This window comes from Chiloscyllium punctatum, chromosome 12, assembly GCF_047496795.1.
Source record: "Chiloscyllium punctatum isolate Juve2018m chromosome 12, sChiPun1.3, whole genome shotgun sequence".
In the NCBI taxonomy this organism is placed as follows: domain Eukaryota; kingdom Metazoa; phylum Chordata; class Chondrichthyes; order Orectolobiformes; family Hemiscylliidae; genus Chiloscyllium; species Chiloscyllium punctatum.
In genome coordinates, this window is record NC_092750.1 from 14,130,569 (window position 1) to 14,157,036 (window position 26,468).

The following is a 26,468-nucleotide window of genomic DNA, read 5'->3' on the forward strand; positions in this document are numbered from 1 at the left end:
TTTTGAAAAATGAGGGGTGATCTTATGAAAACATATAAAATTATGAAGGAAATGGATAGGATAGAAGCAGGGAGATTGTTTCCACCGGCTGATGAAACTAGAACTGGGGACACAGCCTCAAAGTAAGGGGGAGCAGATTTAGGACAGAGTTAAGGAGGAACTTGTTCACCCAAAGGGTTGTAAATCTGTAGAATTCCTTGTCTTGTGAAGCAGTTGAGGGTACCTCGTTTGAAGGCGAAAAAGCTAAGATTTTTGAACAGTAAAACAATTAAAGGTTACAGTGAGCAGGCGAGTAAGTGGAGCTGAGTCCACAAAAAAGATTAGCCATGATCTTATTAGATTCGATTACTTACAGTGTGGAAACAGGCCCTTCGGCCCAACAAGTCCACACCACCCCGCCGAAGCGTAACCCTCCCATACCCCTACATCTACCCCTTACCTAACACTACGGGCAATTTAGCATGGCCAATTCACCTAACCTGCACATCTTTGGAGTGTGGGAGGAAACCGGAGCACCCAGAGGAAACCCACGCAGACACGGGGAGAACGTGCAAACTCCACACAGTCAGTCGCCTGAGGCGGGAATTGAACCCAGGTCTCTGGCGCTGTGAGGCAGCAATGCTAACCACTGTGCCACCGTGCCGCCCATTATTGAATGGCACAGCAGGCTCAAGGGGCCAGATGGCCTGCCCCACCTTCTATTCCTAATGTTCTTTGCTCACAGTAAGCTGTGTCACTTTGGAAATCTCTTCCTATAAAAGGTAATGGAAGCACAGTCCTTGAATATTTTTATGACAGCAGTAGATAGATTTTTGAAATGCAAGGAGGTGAAAGGTTTTATGGGTAGGAAGAAATATGGATTTGTGGCTACTATCAGATCAGCCATGATCTTGTTCAAAGACAGAGTTAACTTGAGGAACGGAGTGGCCTGCCTGATCCTGCTTCTATTCACATGTGCATTGAACAACACTAGACTTCGAGCCAATGACCTGACAGCCACCCACAAGCATCATAAAATTAGAATGCCAGCAGAAAAACAAAGGTACCTCCAACTTGCTTTAGTTTTTCAACTTTTAATTTTTACAGTGTGGATACTATAACATTAGATTCCCTTTGCACTATAACTTAGTCTGATCAAGGAATTAACTTGATCAAGAATCAAGAGGCTATAGGAAAGGGTGTACTTTGGCCAGCAATCAATGATAGTATAAGCAAGACTTCAAAAGACAGAAGTTCAGTATGAACCTGCAAAGTGTTCTCAGCACGACAGAAGAGCCATTTTAAAATACAGGCCATTGATTTTCACTGACGAGTAAAATCATATCTCTGGATGTGATTAAGGTCAGATTTTGGTCATGATACTTCTTACAGACAAACTGTCTACTCATAGCTTAGGTTCATACATAATAAATAGTCACTCAGTTGTGAAGTCAGAAAATGCCCAATGAAACTCCATCCCAGAAAAAGTTAGCTCCCCACAAGAGTAGGAAGCAACACACAGAAACCTTTCTCTTACCTGCTGACAGTAGGAATCAAACATCATAAATGCATGCTTATACATTTGACTGCCAAATGACACCACAGTTACATCGGAGGATCTCAACAGGGTCTGGGCCAAGGACAGCACAGAGGGAAAGTACTCACGGACAACCTGGAAAGAAATAGTGGCATGTTTAGCAAAGAAAAGGGCTATTTCTGACTATAAGGAACAAACTTGACAAAATAACAGTGTACATTGCGATATGCTATATACAGAGCTTTTACTGAACCTATTGCCTGAATCACTGACAGCTTGAAAAATAGGTATCATGATTCAATTACAAAGAATCATGATCCCACAGGTAGCTTGCCTTGCACTATGGTAACACAATTAATGTTGACCTGTAGGAGTGGAAAGAAACTTGCCAAATTTTGCAACAACCAGGAAAGGAATCACATTTCTTTCGGCTGCCTGCCAAATCTTTGCCAGAATTGGTGGCACGGTGGCTCAGTGGTTAGCCCTGCTGCCTCACAGTGCCAGGGACCTGGGTTCAGGTGTGGCCTTGGCTGACTGTGTGACGTTTACATGTTCTTGCTATGTCTGCGTGTATTTTCTCAGGTGTTCTGGTTTCCTCCCACAATTCAAACATGTGCAGGTTGGGTGGATTGGCCTTGTCAAATGTGGGGTTGTAGGAGAGGGGCCTGGGTCTGGATGGGATGCACTTCAGAGGATTGATAGGGCAAAATACTTATGGTGAAATGCTTAGCTGAGCATCCACACCGTGACAATTACAAATTGAGTTGATCATATAGCCAAATGGCCTAACAGTCACTTAATAAAGCAAATCTTCGCTGGAGTACTTGGATTTGGCTGCTCTCTAATCACGTCAAAAGAAATGCTACAAGGAAACTGAAGCCTTCACGGGAAGTTCGAAGATCAATTTGAAGTTCTGGGAGAAGCTTGTACAGGATTGCTGCATCTTTCAATGGCGCTTACAAAACAGAAGGATGTCATAGAGATGACTTGGCCCATTGTGTCCAGGTCAGTCAACAAAAATCTGACAATATTAATCCGATTTTGCAGCTTTCAGGTCTATAGCCCTGGAGACTTAAATCCTATGTAAGTTTCTACCTCAACCATTCTTTCAAGCTCTCACCACCCTACCCTCAACTCTCCCCTACCTTTTACCTTAAATCGATGTGATTGACCCCTCTCCTAATGCAAAGTGAGTCTGCCAGTTACCCGATCAATGCTTCTCATAATCTTGTGCACCTCTATAAGGTTCCCCTGTCAACCTTGACTGCTCAAAGGAAAATAAGTCAGCTTATGCAATCTTTCTTCACAGCTCAGACCCTCCAGTCCATACAACATCCTGGCAAATCTCATCGCCATCCTGTCTTACACAATCACATCCTTCATTTAATATGGTGACCAGAACTGCATACAACACTTCAGTTGTGGCCCACACCTGATTCTGCAATCAATTCTGTAATATCCTGTCCTATCTGGTTTAACCTTAGCAATCATTTACACACAGTCATTGGAATCCAACCAAACACCTCAGAAGATGAACATGGTTATCTTCTCCTCAAAGGACGAGCAAAGATATGTTCTTATTTAATTAGGTTTTCAGAAGGATAAAATTAACAACTGCCACTAAAAATCCCCTAGAGTCATTAACAATTAATACTGATACATTGAGCCAGAATATTAAAAACATAATTTTATTACACTCTTCGGTTTATTTCAAAAACAAAAGGAAAATTGCCTAATATAAATAAACTTGAAGAGTATAAAACATCATGATACTGGGAACCCCTGATGAAATGGGCAGTAACTGGAGATAAAAGGGAGAAAACATATCAAAGAGAAAAATATAAAACAGGAAAAGGATGACAGATAGATGATTTTGGAGTGAGTGAGCAGAGGAGACTGGCGAAAATGATGAAAATTGATGTAGAAGGAATTATGCCCCAGTATTCATCATACCCAAAACCTGACTCCACTTCAGCAGGCAAAATAAAACTGTTTTGTGAATGGATCAAGCTGATGGAAAAATAGCTAAGGATTTGAGATATAAGAACAGACTGGAAAGCTGGGACACATTTCACTGCAGTGTAGGAAGTTGAGGGTTCACCTTATAGAGGCTTATAAAATCATAAGAGGCTTGTTGTTATGAAGTTGAAGGCATGTACTGTACCTTTAAAGAGAGAGAAAATGTTGTTCTGAACTAAGAGGTTGTAAGCACCTGAGTATCTGACTAGATGGTAGTCCCAAAGTATACTGGAAAATTGAAAAAAAAGTAACATTTGGCTGTGAAATGGATACATGAGTTTTGATTGCTGTTGTGACAACAATTCGAATTTAACCAGTTTAAATTATGCCCCAGGATTCTAAAACCTAATCGAGTTTGAATTTATTGTTTTGCCAACATCGAACCAGTGGGGGTGGGGGTGGGGGGGGGGGTGCGGGGAAACGAGTAATAATGTGGACATTTTGAAAATTGGTCAGAGAACAACTGCCATAGAGAGAGAAACTCGTGAAGAACTAATTGCCCATCTAACATCTTGCTCTGAAAGAAATTAGAAAACACTCTCCATCAAAGGTACCTTTTCATATGAAACATACTCACAGTAAAAGGAAAGACGATGACCCAGAGAAATCAGCAACAGGAAGAGTGAAGCGACTATGTGGTTTTGAAATTAAATTGATGTAATTTTAACAAGTGTCTAACTGGAACAGCATATTGTTATAGAGTTGGAGGCAGATCGTAAGTAGTTAAGAGAAAGAGGGGCTTAGAGTTGTGAATAGTTGTTGTTTTATGTTCACTTTTAGAGTTAAAAATAAATTGATGTTATTTTCTTTAAATAGTGGAATTTGGGAGTTCTGTCACTCATATTTTAATAAATGGCGAGGAGAGGCAAGCTTTTCGGGGTGCTTGGCTTAAGTAATAGAGGGGTTCACCTCTGTCGTAACAATAGATAAGATGAATAACATGGGTCTTTTTCATAGGCTGGGGTATTTCAAGACTAGAGAACTTATTTTTAAGGTGAGAGGAGAAAAATTTAAAAAGGACATAAGGGACAACTTTTTTTTAAAACACAGAGGGTGGTTCATGCGTGGAATGAACTGCCAGAGAAAGCAGTGGAGGCAGGTACTGTTACAACATTTAAAAGACATTTGGATAAGTTCATGAATAGGAAAGATTTGGCGGGATATGGGCCAAATGCAGGCAGGTGGGACTAGTTTAGTTTGGGAATATGTCAGCATGGACTCTTTGGACTGAAGGGTATGTTTACAAGCTCTATGACTATGACTCAAAGCAAAATATTGCATATTCTGGAGATGTGGAATAAAGACAAAGTGCTGAAGAAACTCAGCATCAGTGAACAGAGAAACAGTTAAAATTTTGAGTCCAAGGTCTCTCTTTTTTTTTAGAAGAGAAGGGAGGTGGGATAGCAGTGAGTTATGTTGTTGAAAGGGGGAAGGGCAGGTGAAACAGAAGGGCAGGTCTGGGAAATGTTAAGGGAGATTGGAGTCGAAAGGCATTGTAAAACAAAAGATAAAGACAGCAGTAATGGTTGCAGAGAAAAAAAACACAACATACCAATATTGGGTGGGAGACAAAGAAACGTCAGGTTGGAAGCCAGAATTCAGCACTTGGTGCAGGGGGCTGTAAAATGCCTAATCCAAAAATGAGGTGTTGTTCCTCAATTTTGCAACACTGTACCAGGAACACTGTAGCAGGCTAGGGCAGAAATAAGAACCTGACAACAAAATGGTGCATTAAAACAGTAATCAACCAAAGACTGGAGCTACACTTGATAACTGAATGTATGGCGAAGCAATTACCTTGATTGCATTTGGTCTCTTTGACTTAGAGCGGACCACACTTCGCATAGAAGGAGTGTATGAGGCCTTGGACAGTGAGGAGGGAGGAGTTAAAGTACTACTGCCCTGTGATTCCATGGGAAGGTGTCATGAAGTGGAATGTGGATGAAGTATTGGGGGCAATAGAGGAGTGTACCAGGATGCTGCAGTGGTATTGGTCTCTGTGGAATGCTGACAGGGCAGGGAAAAATGTGTTTAGTGGTGGCACAATGCTGGAAGTTGCAGAAAATTTGAGAGTTTGGTGTAGCTTAAACATAATCCTCTTTGCAATGGTAAATTTCAGCACAAGGTTTCATAACTTAAAAGTATAAAATAACCTCAGTTAGTTAGTGATACTAACCGCAACATGACTTCTGAATGCAATCTGCAGAAGCTGATCCCCAATATGGCCAAGACGAACTTTGCTACGTAACAGTTTCTCCACTTGTTTCTTGATATTGTTTGTACTGGTTGTGTGGAGGATTAGAAGAACCAATAGATCTATAACCTTCAAAAGGAATCAAAAATATTACAATATGTCAACAGCTCAATATCATCAACAGCAAGAGTGGGAGAACTCTGTATCCCTTCCATCCACTAAAGCAAGAAACATTTCACTGAATAAGCATTTACTAACTACAAGAATAAATTATTTTGCAACCCAAGCCTGCAAGTACTGCAATTCTTACCAGTAGAAGGAAGAGGAAGAATTGAGTTTTTAACAAAAGAATTAGTGGCGAGTTAAGGAGAAGATTATATACACAGAGAATTGTGATCTAGAATACACTTCGAGAAAGTGGAAGAAGATTCGATAATAATTTGAAAAATGGAATTGAATAAGAATTGTGAGGGGTGAGAAATTGCAGAGTTATAAAGAAATAGTGGAGGGAATGCGAGTAAATAAATCACTCTGGTTATAAATAATCAAAACAAGTTGGCAAATGGGCCATCATCCTTCCCAAAACTGGAGATACAGTTTTAATTTTGGTTCTCCCATTCCTAGATCAAGATTGGGTACTGAATAAATGCTTTGTCAGAATATTAAATTCTGTTAACCTTCCATCACTTTTTAAAATGGGCAAAGCCAATATCATTCTCTTATTTATTATCTCAGTTAGAGATGAAACAAAGACCCCTGTTGACTGCACTTGACAGGTTAAAACTGGACAGTTAACACAACTAGTTGCTCTTTCAGCTCACTGGCACCACTTATTTCAAAATATAACAGAGGTGCCTCAATGTTTTCTTCTTGAAATGAGGAAATCTTGCAACAATTACAAGAAACTTGGATAGCAAAGGGAATTAGTTACCTTGTGCCCGGCAGCAGAATCTACCACTTCAATAGCCTGTAACAGGAAAGAGTATTGTTCTTTATGTTTTCTTTCACATCAATATCTAAGGTACAAGTACTATACCCCAGAGAATTCACCACATAATCTAGGTTTACACCCCAGTGCTGAGGGAGTACTGCACTGTCTGAGGGGCCATCTTTGAGGTGAGGTCTTGTCTGTTCACTTTCAAGGGTACAATTGAGTACTTGCCAATATGTGAAGAAACTCAAGGGAGTTCTATCACTGTCCTGGTCAAAATTTATGCTTGAACCAACATCACTAAAACAGATGATCTAGTCATGTTCACATTACCATTGGAGGAGTTTAGCAGTGCACAATTTGGCTGCCAAGCTTTCCACATAACTGTAATAATTACACACAAAATGTACTTTATTGTAAATTGTTTTTGGGCGCTCTGAGATCATAAAACATGCTACGTAAATGCAAGTCTCAGAAGAATAAAGTAATACATTCTGGCAAAAGGGATGCGGAAACACAATATGGACTTAATGGTAAAGTTCTGAACAGGATACAGGAATCTGTTAATGCACATGCATACATATTTGAAGATGGCAGGATAAATTAAGTGGTTAGCAAAATGTATGGGATTTTGGGCTTTATAAATGGAGGTATTCAGTACTAAATAAAAACCAAAAGAACTGCAGATGCTGTAAATCAGAAGCAAACACAGAGTTTGCAGGAAAAGCTCAGCAGGTCTGGCAGAATCTGTGAAGAGAAATCAGAGTTAACGTTTCAGGTGACCCTTCCTCTATTAACTCTGATTTCTCTTCACAAATCCTGCCAGACTTGCTGAGCTTGTCCAGCAACTTCTGCTTTTGCATTCAGTACTAAAGCAGGAAAAAAAAAATCTTCCTTTCAAATGTGCCTTGAAAGATGGTATGATACTCAGCTGTGAAGGACTCTCAAGTTCCAAATTCAATCCCAGTACATCCACAGTTATCTTAATCCAATTGGAGTAGTGCTTTGGGAGCTATAATTGGCTTCATCACATGGCTTATCGGAACAGACGTAAAAATTAGTTACGGTTGTGCTGATGATGATCACACTCACAGAACATAGAACGTTACAGCGCAGTACAGGCCCTTCGGCCCACGATGTTGCGCCGACCTGTCATACCAATCTGAAGCCCATCTAACCTACACTATTCCATGTACGTCATATGCTTGTCCAATGACGACTTAAATATACTTAAAGTTGGCGAACGTACTACAGTTGCAGGCAAAGCATTCCATACCCCTACTACTCTCTGAGTAAAGAAACTACCTCTGACATCTGTCCTATATCTATCACCCCTCAATTTAAAGTTATGCCCCATCGTTCTCGCTGCCACCATACTGGGAAAAAGGCTCTCCCTGCCCACCCTATCTAACCCTCTGATTATCATATATGTCTCTATTAAGTCACCTCTCAACCTTCTTCTCTCCAACAAAAACAGCCTTAAGTCCCTCAGCCTTTCCTCGTAAGACCTTCCCTCCAAACCAGGCAACATCCTAGTAAATCTCCTCTGCACCCTTTCCAAAGCTTCCACATCCTTCTTATCATGTGGTGACCAGAACTGTACACAAGCTTCCACATCCTTCTTATAATGCGGCAACCAGAACTGTACACATTTCAGTCTGAAATGTGATGCACTTGCATGGATGCCGGTTGAGCACAGCACAAAGTTTGGCTATGTTTCCCTCTACTTTTTATTATCCTAAGAGTATTCATGATTCGAGTTCCGATGTAAAGAGTTGAGACTTGGACCAAGAACACCGGAAGAATGCTGACATCCTTGCAATTGTGCCCAAGAAAGTATCAGTGACTTCTATGAGGAATGTGAGCTAATTAGAAACAATGAAAATTAAGAAAAAGACCTCTCATTTCTACTGCTTATTTTCTTTTTTTTTTAAAAAAGAGTTCACTAATGCAGTAAGAGTATTTCGATCCAGTAAGCAGTGTCTGAGACACCATATTCTGCAAATGTGAAATATGCTGCAGAAATGTGTGTATTCAAGAGTAAGCATAACTTTATTTTGTGCTTGAGATGTCTTCCCAAAAAAAGCAAGCCAGATTTCACAGAATCACAGAAGTGTTATGGCTCAGAAGAGACCATTTTGCCTGTTCATGCCTGCACAGGTTCATTAAACAAGCAGCATGAACCAGTGCTCATTTCATACTTTTTGTACATACCATTGCACACTATTTTTATCCAAATAATCAGCCAATGCCCTCTTGAATACGTCCAAAGAATCTACCTCCAATGCACCTGCAGGCAGTATATTCCATATTCCAACTACTCGCTGAATGAAAAGGTTTTGCCTCATTTCACACTTGCTTCTTTTACAGATCACTTTAGATCTATGCCCTTTCATTCTAATTCCTTTTAGATGCAGGTTTCTCCCCATCTATTCTATCCAGCCCACTCATGATCTGGAAAATCTCTATCAGGTCTCCTCTTAGCCTTCTTCTTTCCAAGGGGAAACAGCCCTTGCAGACTTATTAATTGGCATCATTATTATATTGCATGTAAGCGTTTACATGCAATGTAAAGATGTACATGGCCATTTACCTTTTTTTCCAAATTCATGGTCAAAGATGGATATTGTTAAATCTATCTCAGCAGAATGTTAGGGAGAGTCACAGAGTTTATGGTTGAAAAAGGAGGGGGGGGACCTTGTTGTACTCCCTAGAGATTTAAAGGTTCCAAGTTCTTTGTACTATAGAGCAGCAGACTTTCCAAGGGAAACCTGTTGACTTTGAAATGTCATGAGAAAGTAATAAAGCTTGCCTGTGGTTTCAGAGTCGGTATATTATTCAGGAAAAGTGTTTGTGTAAGGAAATTATTGCAAGTCATTATATTGGGCATGAGAAAGCATGGTACAAAGTTGATCATTAGGATAATAAGCAAAGCTGAAGACATCCATTAACTAAATCATAGAAAGATAGTAGTTAATAATGCTGTTTTTAAAAAGAATTTCAAGAATTAGCTTTGATGAAAACAACTACAACTGTTTTCATGAATAAATTGTCTTCAAAGGATTTAAGACACATCATGAGAGCCTGTGACATGTACCTTTGATGTAGGAAAGATATCATGTATAAAGGAGGATGCACCCTATAGTGCTTCAAAGAATTTGAGAGATGCAGGGGTGTTGGCCTAGCACAAATGTCACTGGACTAGCAAGCAAAAGGGCCCAGTTAATGGTCAGCAAACCACAGAGGTAAAAATCACTGATAGAACTCAAATTCCATTAATATCTGAAATCAAATGTACTCAATGTTATTGTGCCAGAAACTATGACTGATTGCCATCTGGTTTACCAATGTCCTCTAGGGAAGGAAATCTGTCATTCTATTTGTGAATTCAGACCCAATATATTTGATTCTTAACCGCTTCTGAAATCACAGTTCCTTGTGATCAAAGAGGTTCAATGCTAATTGTCCTGATATCGATTTGGTTTCATAATAACAGGCCTGCCCAAGACAAGCTGAGTACACGTGGTTCACAATATGCAAAACTAAAGTGTCATATTAACCTTTCGTACTTCACTTCTATTAACCTATTTAAATTTTTGGCCTTGAAGACTTCTTCGACATCAAAAAAAATTAGGAATTACCTTAATCCAAGCTTCAGCTGTTGCTTTCTGAAATCTTATTGCAGCTTTGATGACATCAAACATGATCGCAACGCAGTCATGACCACTATTCTCTTGATTCACTAAAGCTCTAAATACAAAAACAGCACATTAATCAACATCAGTCATTATCAAGAAAGTCTGACTTCTGAACGAGTGTTGCATTATATTTAAGAAACTCCTGATACAGACTAGTTGTAGAAGCCAGATGCATTTTCTCTTCCACTTTGTGGGTTCTATTAGCATAAAACAAAAAGTCTTAATGGTAGAGCATTACCATATTTTGTTTTGAAGAACACAAAAGTTTTACTTTGATTTCTCTTCACAGATGTTCCCAGATCTGCTTAGTTTTTTCAGCAATTTATTTTTATTGTCATATTTCTGGATTATCAGTTCTCTAAAGAATATTGGAAACTGTACGTTGCAAGTTATAAGCAGCAAAAAAAAAAGATACCTTTCACAAAGTTTAATGTTCCAGGGTTTAGGTGCTTTAGGAAAGATCGAAAAGGAAACAAGAGGAAGGGAATGGAGTTTTTGATTAGGGATAACATTACAGCTATACTTGAGGAGGATATTCCTGGAAATACGTCCACAGAAATTATTTGTGTGGAATTGAGAAATAAGAAAGGGATGATCGCCTTATTGGGAATTGTACCATTGACCTTCCAATAGCCAATTAAAATTGGGGTACAAATTTGTAAGGAGATTTTAGTCATCTGCAAGAATACTAGGGTGGTTATGGTGGGGAATTTTAATTTTCCAAATATAGACTGGGACTGCCATCGTGTTAAGGGCTTGGATGGAGAGGATTTTGTTAAGTGTGTGCAAGAAAATTTTCTGATTCAATATGTGGATGTACCGGGTGCAAAACTGAGCAGGTGACTGAGATGTCAGTAGGGGAAAACTTTGGGGCCAGTGACCATAATTCTACTGGTTTTAAAATACAGATGGAAAAGGATAGACAGGATCTAAAAGTTAAAGTTCTAAATTGGAGGAAGGCCAATTTTGACAATATTAAACAAGAAATTTCAAAAGTTGATTGGGATTGGATATTCACAGGTAAAGGGCTTGGCTGGAAAATGGAAAGCCTTCAAAAACGAGATAACAGGAGTCCAGAGACAGTATGTTCCTGTTAGGGAGAAGGCTAAGGTTGGTTGGTGTAGGAAATGCTGGATGACTAGGGAAATTGACGTTTTGATCAAGAATGAGGAAGCATATGTCAGGTATGGACAGCAGAAATCAACTGATTCCCTAAAAGAGTATAAAAGCATTGAAGTATATTTAAGAGGGAAATCAGGAGGACAAAAGGTGACTTGAGAGAGCTTTAACAAATAGGGTTATGAAGAATCTGAAAGGATTCGAGAAATACATTCAGGACAAAATGGTAACTAAGAAGAGAATAGGGCCCCGAAGCGATCAGCGAAGCCACCTATGTGGAACAGCAGGAGATGGGGTGAGATACTAACAAGTCTTTGCATCAGTGTTTACTGTGGAGAAGAATATGGAAGATACAGAAAATGGGGAAGTAAATAGCCACATGTTGAAAAATGTCCATATTACAGAGGTGGTGGTGCTGCTGGATGTCTTAAAACGCATAAAGGTAGATGAATCCCCAAGACCTGATCAGGAGTATCCGAGAACTCTGTGGGAAGCTAGGGAAGAGATTGCTGGGCCCCCTTGCTGAGACATTTGCATCATCAATAGCCACAGGCAAGATTCTGGAAGACTGGAGGTTGGCCAAAATGGCACCACTACTTAAGAAAGGTGGTAAACAAAAGTCAGGGAACTATAGACCAGTGAGCCTGACATCAGTGGTGGGCCAAGTTGTTGGAGGGAATCCTGAGGGACACAATTTACATGTATTTGAAAAGGCAAGGACTGTTTAGGAAATGTCAGCATGGCTTTGTGCATGGGAAATCATGTCACATGAACTTATTTGAGTTTTCTGAAGATGTAACGAAGAGGATTGACAAGGGCAGAGCAGTGGACGTGATGTATATGGATTTCAGTAAGGTGCTCGACAAGATTCCTCACGGTAAACCGGTTGGCAAGGTTGGCTCACGTGGAATAGAGAGAGAGAACTAGCTATTTGGATATAGAACTCGCTCGAAAGTAGAAGACAGAGGGTGGTGGTAGAGGGTTGCTTTTCAGACTGAAGACCTGTAACCAGTGGTGTGCCACAAGGATCAGTCTTAGGTCCACTGTTTTTCATTAATTATATCAACGATTTGGATGCGAACATTGGAGGTGTGGTTGGTAAGTTTGCAGATGACACCAAAATTGGAGGTATAGTGAACAGCGAAGGTTACTCGAGGGTACAATGGGATCTTGGCCAGATGGGCCAATGGACCGAGTGGCAGATGGAGTTTAATTTAGATAAATGTGAGGTGCTGCATTTTGGAAAGGTAAATCAGGGTAGGACTTATACACTTAGTAGGAAGGTCCTGGGGAGTGTTGCTGAACAAAGTGACCTTGGAGTGCAGGTTCATAGTTCCTTGAAATTGAAAGTCACAGGTCAACAGGATAGGAAAGAATGTGTTTGGTATACTTGCCTTTATTGGCCAGTGCATTGACTGCAGAAGTTGGTTAGACCACTTTTGGAATGCTGCGTGGAATTCTGGTCTCCCTGCTCTTGGAAGGATGTTGTGAAACTTGAAAAGGTTCAGAAAAGATTTACAAGGATGTTGCCAGGGTTTTGGGGGGGGGGGGGGGGGTGGGTGGGGAAATGGGGGTTTTAGATACAGGGAGGCTGAGTAGACTGGAGATACTTTCCGTGGAACGTCAGAGGCTGAGGGGTGACCTTACAGAGGTTTATAAAATTATAAGGGGCATGGATAGGGTGAATAGACAAAGACAAAGTCTTCTCTGGGATGCAGGAGTCCAAAACTCGAGGGCTTTGGTTTAAGGTGAGTGGGGAAAGATTTAAAAAAAAGGGACTTAAGGCGCAAACTTTTCATGCAAAGTTTGGTGCATGGATGGAATGAGCTGCCAGAGGAAGTGATGGAGGCTGGCACAATTACAACATTTAAAAGGCATCTGAACGGGTATATGAATAGGAAGGGTTTGGAGGGATATGGGCCAAGTGCTGGCAAATGGGACCAGACTTATTTAAAATATCTGGTCAGCATGGATGAGTTGGACCAAAGGGCCTGTTTCTATATAGTACACTATACATCTCTAGAAGTCTAACTTAGAGGTTTCTGTAAAACAGCATTTTACAAGTAATGAAGTATTTGCAAAGAAAAGCCAGCAGGGCTGTGGCAGTGCTGTCGCGCAGCCAGTTGGTGGTGTGCGTGAGGAAGGGGTTGTGTGTGCTTGGTCCCCACCCTCTCATCACCAGAGCTGGGGATGTGGCACATGAGGCCTGCAAAAATGAGCCGATGTTCCGAGCAAGAACAGACGAAGGATCAGCCCACTACCTTCTGTGCAATGCCCAAGGGAACTAGGTACTGAATGTAATGCTGGAAGTGGGACAGACAACTTGTCATAGCAAGTTCCCAAAAGCACAAAATATTAATCATCAGATCAATTTTCATTTGTGATGTTGACTGAGAGATAAATATTCAACAAGACTCCAGGGATATTCCTCATTCTTCTTTGAAATAATGCCACGAGATCTTTAATGTCCACTGAGAGGAAAATTAGGGTCTCCTGAAAGATGGCATTCCTGCACTCCCTCAGTAACACAGTGGAATGTTTGCCTCAATTTTAGGCTTCAAGTCTGGAGTAGGACTTGAACCCTCAACCTCCAAATGCAGAAGTGAGAATGTTACCAACAGAGCCATAGTTAACACAGCTCAATAGGTTTGTAATTCCACAGAGCTTTTGTGGAGAAAGTGAGGACTGCAGATGCTGGAGATCAGAGTCAAGAGTGTCGTGCTGGAAAAGCACCGAGGAGCAGGAGAATCGACGTTTCGGGCATAAGCCCTTCATTAGGAATGAGGCTTGTGAATCGGGACTGAGAGATAAATGGGAGGGGGTGGGGGAGGGAAGGTAGCTGAGAAAACGACAGGTGGATGAAGGTGAGGGAGAAGGTGATAGGTCAGAGGGGGGAGTGATGGACAGGTCCGGTGGGCAGTGCCAAGTTGGAATTTTGGGACTGGGATACAGTGAGGGGAGGGGAAATGATGAAGCTGTTGAAATCCACATTTATCCTGGAGCCTATCATGAGTTGTCCCACATAGCACGTGAGTTTCTTTCTTAAATAGTTGTTTCATCAGAAAGATTGGTTTTAGAGAAGGGAGAATTTTAATCTGGCTTCCCCTTAGTTTGAACTTTACTTTCTGTTCAAACACGAGGGATGGGAGTATAACATTGCAACGCAGAACTCTTCAAATTCCAGCTGGATCACTTGTGCATAAAATATTTTCGCATCATACCCTGCAACACTCTTCTGTTTCTGCTTGTCTCGGCTAGTCTGCAGTTGTGAAGGAAGCACACAAGATTCCAATCCTAGATTCATCCGCAATTCTGTAATCACCTAAAATGAAAAAACAGTGCAAGTCTCAGCAAACTAAGTTCAAAGGCTTCTTCATGAGGTCAGTTGCTGCATCAATGAAAGCCACATTTAAATTCAGAGAGTCAAATGGCATACTGTTCTTATACAAAATAATGCGAAACTTCCATTTTTGAAATGAAACTGCGCATAGCCACATCAAAATGTAACATCTCAGAAACGTTGGGGCACAAAAAAAAACTTAGCAACTAACAGTGATTTCATGTAATAAAAGTGTAGGCAATAGCTGTAACTATGATTGTCGTTTAAACATAAACCAGAGGGCCCTCTTGTGGCACAGTGGTAGTGTCCCTCGGCTTGGGACAGAAGGCTCGGGTTCAAGTCCCACATGCTCCAAATGTGTGTAATAACATCTCTGAACAGGTTGATTAGAAAAATAGGTTTGAACATTAAGCTGCTCTGGTTCTAATTTTCTGTAAACTGTTGCTAGTTTCAGAAATCTGCTTCTGACCCAATAAACACATAGAATCGTACTTAAAGTATCTGATAGTCTGACATCCATCTTTAGTCAGCATGCCCTGAATAGAGTAAAAACAATAACTGCAGATGCTGAAAACCAAATACTGGATTAGTGGTGCTGGAAGAGCACAGCAGTTCAGGCAGCATCCAACGAGCAGCGAAATCGACGTTTCAGGCAAAAGCCCTTAGATGCTGACAGCCATTGACCTCCATATTAGGCCAGGTTTATTCTTGATCATAGTCTAGTGATGTGCATTACCTTTTGCACGAAATTCTCCTACTCTTACGACCTGCAACGAGCATATCAGAAGGATTTATAGCTCGATGACCAACCTGCTTTATCGTGCAATACATGCAATTTCATAGCTAAAATGTTTCAGAGTGTGACTCAAAGGAGTTGATTGCTGACCTAAAATCTGGGAAAATTCAAAAGCCAGCATGGTCTTAGTCCTTTGGAGGCTAGACTTTGGACTATGTATGTACTGTGAAAATAAAGAGGAAGCTGAAAGTAACTGTTTCTTTCCACAATACTTCCTGACCTGCTGTTTTGAATAATTTCTATTTTCAATTCACATTTCAAGCACCTGCAGTATTTGGCTTTTGCACTCTGGCTAGAGTTACTCTTACACCAAGTAAAATCTTCAACAAATTTAACAAAAGAACAATTTTGACAGTTAGTTCTATGGGCTGATGCAGCCAAAACTTCTTTAAAGAATTACTGTCCTAATATAATTTGTTTTGTATTATCGATTTGGAATGGGGCTCTTGTCGCAGTGGCAGCGTGTCTACTCTGGACCAAGAAGAATCCTTTCAGCTTCCTCTTTACTTTTACAGTACATATGTAGTCCAAAATCTAGCCTCCAAAGGATAAAGACCATGCTGGATTTTGGATTTTCCCAGATTTTACGTCAGCAACCAACTCCTTCAAGTCACACTCTGAAACATTTTAGCTATGAAACATTTTAGCTATGAAATTAGCTATGCTCATTGCAGGTGGTAAGAGTAGGAGAATTTCCTGCAGAAGGAAATGCACATCACTAGACTATGATCAAGAATAAACCTGGCCTAATATGGAGGTCAATGGCTGTCAGCATCCATTCAGGACACGCTGCCTAAAAAGGGATGTCAGGCTATCAGATACTTTCAGTACGATTCCATGTGTTTATTGGGTCAGAAGCAGATTTCTGAAACTAGCAACAATTTACAGAAAATTAGAACCAGAGCAGCTTAATGTTTAAACCTATTTTTTTCTAATCAACCTGTTCAGAGATGTTATTACATCTACTGTATAATTCTTAAGTCCAACTAGCCCCACAGGTTCATCATAATGTTTCTGAACAGGCTGATATTATTATTTGAATCAGGAATTGGTTTCTTATGTGCAGTGCTACTATACCTCCCTCAGATCCAGAAGTCCAGGGAGGGAGGGTGGAGTGGATAGGTGGAAAGGAAGATAGGCAGGTGGGAAAAGTCATGGGGACAGTGCTGAGCTGGAAGTTTGGAACTGGGGTTGGGGGAGCGGGGGGGGGGGGGTGGGGGGTGAAATGAGGAAACTGCTGAAGTTCACATTGATGCCCTGGGGTTGAAGCGTTTCGAGGCGGAGGAGGAGGCGTTCTTCCTCCAAGCGTCAGGTGGTGAGGGAGCGGCGGTGAAGGAGGCCCAAGACCTCCATTCCCTCAGCTGAGTGGGAGGGGGAGTTGAAATGTTGGGCCACAAGGCAGTGTGGTTGATTGGTGCGGGTGTCCCAGAGATGTTCCCTAAAGCACTCTGTGAGGAGGCATCCAGTATCCCCAATGTAGAGGAGACCGCATCGGCAGCAACGGATACAATAAACGATATTGGTGGATGTGCAGGTAAACCTTTGATGGATGTGGAAGGCTCCTTTGGGGCCTTGAACGGAGGTGAGGGAGGTGATGTGGGCACAGATTTTGCAATTCCTGCAGTGGCAGGGGAAGATGCCAGGATGGGAGGGTGTGTTGTAGGGGGGCGTGGACCTGACCAGGTAGTCACGGAGGGAATGGTCTTTGCGGAAGGCGGAAAGGGGTGGGCCAGGATGGGAGGGTGTGTTGTAGGGGGGCGTGGACCTGACCAGGTAGTCACGGAGGGAATGGTCTTTGCGGAAGGCGGAAAGGGGTGGGGAGGGAAACATATCCCTGGTGGTGGGGTCAGTTTGCAGGTGGCGGAAATGTCGTTGGTTGATTTGGTTTATGCGAAGGTTGGTAGGGTGGAAGGTGAGCACCAGGGGAGTTCTGTCCTTGTTATGGTTAATTGCCATCCCGTATTCCCAATTCCTCCGCCTCCGCCGTATCTGCTCCCATGAGGATCAGTTCCACCACAGAACACACCAGATGGCCTCCTTCTTTAAGAGACCGCAATTTCCCTTCCCACGTGGTTAAAGATGCCCTCCAACGCATCTCGTCCACATCCTGCACCTCCGCCCTCAGACCCCACCCCTCCAACCGTAACAAGGACAGAACCCCCTTGGTGCCCTCCTTCCACCCTACCAACCTTCGCATAAACCAAATCATTGAACAACATTTCTGCCACCTCCAAACAGACCCCACCACTAGGGATATATTTCCCTCCCCACCCTTTTCCGCCTTCCGCAAAGACCATTCCCTCCATGACTACCTGGTCAAGTCCACACTCCCCAACAACGCACCCTTCTGTCCTGGCACTCTCCCCTGTCACCACAGGAATTGCAAAACCTGCACCCATACGTCCTCCCTCACCTCCATCCAAGGCCCCAAAGGAGCCTTACATATCCAAAGTTTTACCTGCACATCCACCAATATCATTTATTGTATCCGTTGCTCCCGACGCGGTCTCCTCTACATTGGGGAGACTGGATGCCTCCTCACACAGCGCTTTAGGGAACATCTCTGGGACACCCACACCAATCAACCACACCGCCCTGTGGCCCAACATTTCAACTCCCTCTCCCACTCAGCCAAGGATATGGAGGTCCTGGGCCTCCTTCACCGACACTCCCTCATCACCCGACGCTTGGAGGAAGAACGCCTCATCTTCCACCTCGGAACACTTCAACCCCAGGACATCAATGTGGACTTCACCAGTTTCCTCATCCCTTTACCTTACCCCAGTTCCAAACTTCCAGCTCAGCATTGTCCCTATGACCTGTCCTACCTGCCTATCTTCCTTTCCACCTATCCACTCCACCCTTTTCCCTGACCTATCACCTCCACCCCCACCCCTATCCACCTATTGTACTCTATGCTACTTTCTCCCCACTCCCACCCTCCCCTCATTTATCTCTCCATCCTGCAAGCACTCTGCCTCTATTCCTGATGAAGGGCTTTTGCCCGAAATATCGATTTTCCTGCTCCTCGGATGCTGCCTGAACTGCTGTGCTTTTCCAGCACCACTCCAATCTAGAATCTGGTTTCCAGCATCTGCAGTCATTGTTTTTACTGAGGTGTCACAACACTTCTGAACTTGAATGATTAAGAATATATATCATTCTAGACGAGTGCATTATTGTCTCATTTCAGTAGTGTGGCTCAGAAACAATGTCACTCCTAACAATCTAGACTGAAACTTTAGTAAATGTAAAGTCACCATAGTGCCAGAGCGCCATAGGACTGTTCACTCATTAGGGAGAGCTGATTGATGATGGTTTAACCTGAGGGTCACTACACCTCAGGTGAAAGGAGACCTTTCGAAGTAGAGTCCTTCCTGGTAACCTCAGTTGGCATGAAGGAATTGTTCATTGTCAGAACTTAGTCTTTCAGAAGTGTTAAACCAAGATAACTGTGTGCTCAAGCAAAGTCTCAGAGAACCTTAATACATCAGACAGTTACTAGTTCTAACAACAGCTGACAATTCATTTTTGGCTGTGAATTTCCAACAGAAAAGCATATTCATGTGCTTTACCTCTACAGCATCTTCGGTTCTGATGGCATGAAAAATGAACTTGACAACTACAGGGAGATCATCAAGTTTCACTGCAGACAAGGTTGACATAACAGAATGACGCACCTGCAGTTTTTAAAACAAAGAGAAATGAATCAGAAATTGAAATATTTTTCCAATGTGAAAATACCCTACGACTGTTTATGGTCATTTAAGCGGGCATTGGACAAGCATATGGAGGTTATTGGGCTAGTGTAGGTTAGGTAGGCTTCGGTCGGCGCAACATCGAGGGCTGAAGGGCCTGTACTGCGCTGTATTTTTCTATGTTCTATGCTCTGTATGAGAATATGCAATTAGAATATATCTTAAATTTGCCATTTTAAATCCCTACATCAAGTTCAAAATATCAGTAACATTATAAATGTTTATTTTTGAATGTGCAAACACATCATATGATATGGTTGTAAATTATACAGATGATTTTCCTGTTGCAGGTTATATTCCAGGATTATCTCTTCAGACTTCAATCCAATCATCCATGTTGGATGGAGATATGCAAATACCAGATGGAGGCGAGATTGGGTATAGCTCTATGTCCCTCATGGACAAAGAGCCAGGTAACAATCCCAGATCAGCCATGGAAATGCTGAGTGGTGCAGGGTTTTGACGAGAGTCAGGGTGGGATGCTCTTCAGGGGGTTGGTGCAGACTTGATGTGCCGTAGTTCTGATCTGGACTGTGGAGATTCTATTATTCCCCCTGTTTTTGTTGTAATGTGGGCTTTCACTGGCAAGGCCAGAATTTGTTATTGCCTAATTGCCTGTGAAATCAACAGCTTGCTTGGTCATTTCAGTGGACAGTGAAGAATCAACATAGTACTACGCATGCGAAGTCACAAATAGGCCAGACCCGGTAAGAACGACAGATTTCCTTCATTAATAGAACATTAGTTAACAACAATGAGTATTTTATAATGAACAATTATGGTTTCATGGGCACTATTACTGAGACTAGCTATTAATTCCTGATTTATCAATGGAATTTGAAGTCCTCCAGCAATCTAGTGACGTATGAACTCTTGCCCAGAAACATTATCTCGGGCCTCAGTGACATTACCACTATGCCACCATTCAGGTCACTGGACCAGACATTAACTCTGCTTTCTCTCACAGATGCTGGCATACCTGCTGAGATTTTCCAGCAATTTCTGACTTTGCCTTCAAAGTTACCACCACACTGAATTTTCTTCCATCAGGTAGAACATTCCAGATCAGAACTACGTATGTACTTTTCTAGGTGGCATGAATACAATAACTAACTTTGGTCTCACCTCAACAATCAAAGACACTCACGAAATTAAAGTGTCTCAAAATGCCTCCTAACAAAAATGTATTTGTCCTGGTGCCTTGCTTTCTGTTCTCAATTGTAGCACACAGAAGTAATACAAGAAATTCCATTTAAAAAAATTTTCAATTATCTATCTACACAGTCTATAGCTGAACAAAAAGTGAGGGAGTTTCATACTTTAAATACTGCAATTTTAGATGAGGGAAGCTTACCTCTATCAATAGCTCAGCATGAAGATTGAGGCTAGAGAGAGCATCCAGGATGGGCACTGTCAGCTGAGTGTTCTGTTGCAACAAGGAACTGTCAGAAAGAATAAAAATCAAGTAGAACGGAGTGGAATATAAATTAACACAAAAAAACCAAGAACATTATCATACAATAAATTTAATCAAATTTGCATTTCAAGAGATCCAGAAAGAAATTGGATAGTAATAACACACACCACTTTCAATGTTCTAACGAAAGGCAGGATAGGCTTTTTTTCACTGGAGCACAGGAGGTTTATAGGCAACATTATAGAAGTTCATAAAATTATGAGGGGTATAGACACAGTTAATTGTAATGGTCTTTTCCTTAGGATGGGGGAAATCAAGACTAGAGGGCAAATTTTTAAGGTGGCAGGAGAGAGATTTAAAAAAAGACTTGACAGGCAAATTTGTACACTGAAGATGGTTCATAAGTGGAATGAACTTCCAGAGGAAGTGGTGTTTGCAGGTACAATTACAACGTTTAAAAGACATTTTAAGTACATGAATAAGAAATGTTTTGAGGGATATGGGCCAGGAGAGTCAGGTGGGACTAGTTTAGTTTGGGATTATGACCGGCATGGACTGGTTAGAATTAAGTCTCTGTTTCCATTCTATATGACTCTATGATGGAACAGCAACTTTAAAATAATGGTTGAATAGGCAGAATTGTGCTCTGCCAGTCGACAGAGATTACACTAAGGCTTTTTGTATACATTGCCTTGACTCGACCAGTGGGTCAATATGTATTACTGTGGTTACATTAAACAAGTGGAAAAATAATTTTCTTTGAGAAAAAAAGTCTAAATAGCAGAAGGAAAATACAAGCTCGCACTTGGAAAGTGTAAATTTGTTTCCCCAATTGTCCAATCTAGTAATTGTACCTCAGGATTTAGATTTTTTTCCATGGATATTTAAACTTCTGCTTCTTGGATAGCATTACAAATCTCTTCCGAGACTCAGCTGTTGTGCGAGCCAAATGATGATTACGGTCACAACCATGACAGTAATTTTTACAGCTAGAAATATGTCACAATTCATGTTGCAAGCTGAATATAAAATTTACTTTATAGCATTTTAATGGAAAAAAAACTGTTAAAAGTAGCTTGTCACTTCATTTTTTCTTCCCAACTGATGTTCGTTGGGATATATTGCCACTGGAGTTGAATGCTTTCTGTAGCCTAAGCCAATCTGAACATGATGGGGTGAGGTGGGGAGACTACAGTGAAGTCCTGCTTATAGATAAATGTCAGGACTGCAAGCCACATTGATATTATTCTCAGACTCTTTAAGCCAGAGGCAACGAACCAACCATAAAAGTGACCCCACTAGATTAATATGAATAGCAAGTGGGACTGAATAGTTCAGACTCAGGAGTTTAACTCTCAGCTACATGCAAAAAAAAGGCATGCACCACATATTCCATATCTCACTTACTTGAGCTCCTTGGCAATTTCATTGTGTTGAGCGTCTTCCAAAATCTCTGGCAAGCTGGTGATGATGTCACGCTGAATTTCAAGAGGACCAACACTAATGAGCTGCATTATCTTGCTAGTCAAATCCTGGAACAAACCACAGAGGGAAATGAGGAATGATCACAGTGTATTATTCAGTTCTTGAATTCCATAAACAAACATGAAGAAGAAGAAAATATTGCATATTTAGAAACCATAAGGTAAACAAATGTAACTAAACAAAAGGATACAGCAAGAGAGTATGCAAGGAAGAATTTACAGGCATAATTACAAGATAATTACCTTTTCAAAGATTCCAATAAGCAACAAATTAGAATATTAACTTCCAGTACTCTCCAATCAATTCCAAATGACATGTTTATTTTGTGATGGTGGTTTTATTCCAAAATTAAGTCCTAATAATACCTAGTTTCATAACAAAATCCCTGACCAAACAGACATTTTCAGTGCAGAAGGAGGCCATTGCTAGAGCAGGCAAATGGGAATCCCAGTCCCCTAAACTCTCTGCTTTAGTCCTGCATTTTTTGGTGCTTTTCAAAAGATACTTCCCTGTGACAAAGCCATGCTACTTAATATCTGCATACATATTTCTCCTCATCTCACTCACTTACTGGTAATTTCAAATTGAGGAGTCAATATATCCTACCTTGCTATCTATGATCCTGTCCAACCATTTAATCTGACTGATGAGGAGTCGTGGCATGTTAATATAAAAAACAGGATTTCAAATTTTCCCTGCAAAGTCTTCATAATATCGAAAACATAAAATCTCTTATCCTTTTCCTGCTGCAGTGAAAGTAGTCCCAGTTGTCCAAATGAGTATAAACTACATACACTTTATAGTCTCAAATTTCTTTTCTATGATAATATGTACCAAATTACACACTGTTTTCCAAATATGGTCTAACCAGTGCCGTGTGCCAATTTAATAACTCAAACATTCCTTGGCAAATGACCATTAGTTACTGATCATAGTCAATGATCAATTAAAGTTCAAGATTATATATAGGTTCACCAAGCAGTGCACCTTTTTGGGGGTGGGGAAGAGAAAGGGAGAGGGGAGACATCAATGAAAAGGAAATACAAATGAATTTCCTCTTAAGTGCTAACCTCTAGAAGGAATGAATTTTCCTTTCTGCTGATTCTGAAGGTGAATCTGGACATATGCTCAAACAGCAAATTAATTAGTCAGAATCAAATTATCAAATTAAACAAAATGCTACAGTTGTATAAACACTCATCTTAACCAAGGACACTGTGAGAAGACAGATTTAAAGGTAACATTTTTGAGCCTACCTTGCTATCTATGATCCTGTCCAACCATTTAAATTGACTGATGATGAGTCGTGGCATGTTAATCCCATCCTCTGGAATACTAAAATTGAGAAAGTTTGCTTTAAGGAAATCTACTTTCATAAATGTAGGGAGAGAAGTATCAAAGAGTAGAGATTATGATAGCAGTTCAATAACTAATAGAAATCAGCATTAACTCACAAGGAGGTATTATCAAATAGTTAGATCATGCAGGTTTACAACCTCCCTCAGAAAACCAAATGGTGTGATCATTGGAAAACATGCCTTTAAGATTTAACAGGTGTTACAACCAAGTAATGATGGGTGATTCGGCTCCTCAATTGGCCATAACTATTTATATTCTTTACAAAATTTACAGTTTTTTAAGCACCATTAAAAAAGTAGTTAATTAGTTCACCAGTAGCAACAAGGAACCAATTACAACACTTTATTGAGTAGAAAAAGGAATAATTTTATTATCTGTTAGCTCAGAGAAAAATAATAAAATGCAACATTAAATATACAGGCACAGAGGTTCGATGTTCAAACGGGATGGTGTCCAGTTCAAAAAGCTGACAAAGGAGATCTACAGTTTAAAGACCTGAAGGTGTAAAGGCTTTATCCACAGAACATGGTTAGTTAACTGAGGTCTTGTATCCTCAGGAGTAGCAAGTATTTCAGTTAATCCTTTGAATCCTCAGTGTTCTGATGTTTCATTTTAATTGATTCTACCACTGGACATTTTTCCTTCTTAAGAGGTTTAGAGAGAAAAAAAGATAAAGAGCTTTCTCCAGTTTATTCTCATTACAAATCCATCGCCCCTGCTCTACCAAATAAATTCCCTGAACTACAGTTTATTTGTTTATTCTAACGTCTGAGCTTCTGGTTTCTAAGCTCCAAAATTGTAGGCAATATGCTATATCTCCAAAATGTGAAACTTATTACACTGATGCAAATCGACATGGGAAATGAGTGGGAGACTGACTGGGTGATCCAGCTCCTCGGACATTTGATTAAAATGTGCTAATTTCAGTTCAGATGATTTTGTTTATTTCATGCTGGTTTCACAGAGCCTGGCAAACGTGTGTGGTCAGATGATTGTTATGACCATTCTTTAAGTCAGTTGTCTTTTCTGTTTCAAAGCATCTTAGTTCCTGAAAGTTCTAGGTATAAAAATCAGATGATGGAATTTTGAAAACCAATAGTCCATTTTTACTACTGTAATTCAAGAGATGATGTATCTGTCTTTGTTTAAACTATACAACTTTGTAATAAAGATTCCCAGGCAAATGTTATTGCATTACACAGATATCCCAAAGGATTTCAAATCCAATTTATTACTATTTTGAACTGCTGTTACTGACAAGTCCCACAAGCAATCATTAAATGAATAACACTCCAATCTGTTTTGATACTGGTTGAGGGAAGGAGGAATAATAATCGTGAGCATAAGGGAAGAATGTTGAATCATTAGTTTTCCTTTCAGGTAGATAATGTTAGAGTAGTATGATAATCATTAAACCATAGAAACCCTACAGTGTAGAAGTGGCCATTCAGCCTATCGAGTCTACACATACCCTCTGAAGAGCATCCCATGCAGATCACCCCCACCTGCAACCTTGCATTTCCCATGGCTCATCAATCTAGCCTGCACATCCCTGGATACTATGGACAATTTAGCATGGCCAATCCATATAACCTGCACATCTTGAAACTGTGGGAGAAAACCAAAGCACCGGGAGGAAACTCACACAAACACAGGGAGAATGTGCAAACTCCACCCAAATAGTCGCTCAAGGAATTGAACATGGGTCCCTGATGCCGTGAGGCAGCAATGCCAACCACTGAGCAACTTTGCCACCCCATAATAAAATACCATACTGGAAATCAAGCCCTGGAATTTCCAGAGTTATTCCAAAAGTTAAAGATTTTATAGAAGCATGCAAGATCTCCAATTTACCTAATTTTCAGACCCAGGTTGACAGAAATCACAGATCAGGTTTCTATTACTATTACAAGAATTACTATTTACTACAAGTGAATAGTCTCCAGTTACAGGCAAACAGTCATGAATGATTGTCACATAGCTCTACTAGTTAAAACTCTAACCTCTTTATTAACTCCACTTTACAAACACACAGAGACTAACACAGTCAAGAAAAGAACATGGGTATTATTGAAGAAGGCAAAACTGGAAAATTGGTTCAGTGTTCTTTTTCACAGGATCTGCTGAGGGGGTTCTTAAGTTGATAAGAACACTGCTTTTCAGTCTTCCTGGATGCTTTCACTTCCTTGCAAGTGACACAAGGAAGCTGGTTTATACATATAAAAAGTCTCTAACTTATTAATTAAAAGTTCACATTTCACAGCAACTGCAGCAGGAAAAATGAAATTGTTTTCTTTAAGTTTTAAAATGGCTTTTACTTAGGAGAGCAGAGACAGCTCCTGAAATGGTAGAGGTCTTATGGCATCTCCCGATCTTGTTCAAGTTGTTCGGTTATCTAAGAAACAATTACATAGTCGTCGGCAGGCAGGTCTTTGTAATTGTTGACTGGTCACTCGTCCACAGACCAATAAGCAAGGTGTTGGCCAGCAGAATCTCCATTTGTACACACCTTCAGCTTTTGTTGGATGATGAATTACATTTCAATTATTGCTTCAACAAGGAACTGTGTAAATGGCACTTTCAATGAGTGTAAGGTTATTTGTACCAATCCTTTAGCAATCTTTGATTTTTAAAAGAATTCTCATTTCAATCCACAATCAAAAATACAGAAAAGTTAAAAACTGCAGCCTTTACAGAAGTGATTCAGTAATAATGAAGAGAATGCAGATAAGGTTTGCCAGGATGTTGCCTGGTCTGGAGAGTTTTAGTTATAAGGAGAGGTTGGATAAGCTCAGTGTATTTTCGCTGGAAAGATGGAGGTTGAGGGGCGACCTGA

The 26,468-nt window shown here is 40.7% G+C and overlaps 1 protein-coding gene across 5 annotated transcripts in view; it reads right to left on the reverse strand.

Moving 5' to 3' along the window:
• The window catches only part of fancd2 (FA complementation group D2), a 103,809-nt gene that overhangs the window by 58,169 nt on the left and 19,172 nt on the right, over positions 1-26,468 (reverse strand). For all 5 annotated transcript variants that reach the window (XM_072581876.1, XM_072581873.1, XM_072581874.1 and 2 more), the window contains 9 exons: positions 23,530-23,608; positions 22,196-22,320; positions 20,726-20,813; positions 19,189-19,293; positions 14,699-14,799; positions 10,302-10,410; positions 6,661-6,696; positions 5,712-5,858; positions 1,517-1,651 (listed from right to left, as the gene is read on the reverse strand). In XM_072581876.1, the coding sequence (XP_072437977.1) occupies positions 1,517-1,651; positions 5,712-5,858; positions 6,661-6,696; positions 10,302-10,410; positions 14,699-14,799; positions 19,189-19,293; positions 20,726-20,813; positions 22,196-22,320; positions 23,530-23,608 (925 nt within the window). The remainder of the gene's footprint in view (positions 1-1,516; positions 1,652-5,711; positions 5,859-6,660; positions 6,697-10,301; positions 10,411-14,698; positions 14,800-19,188; positions 19,294-20,725; positions 20,814-22,195; positions 22,321-23,529; positions 23,609-26,468) is intronic.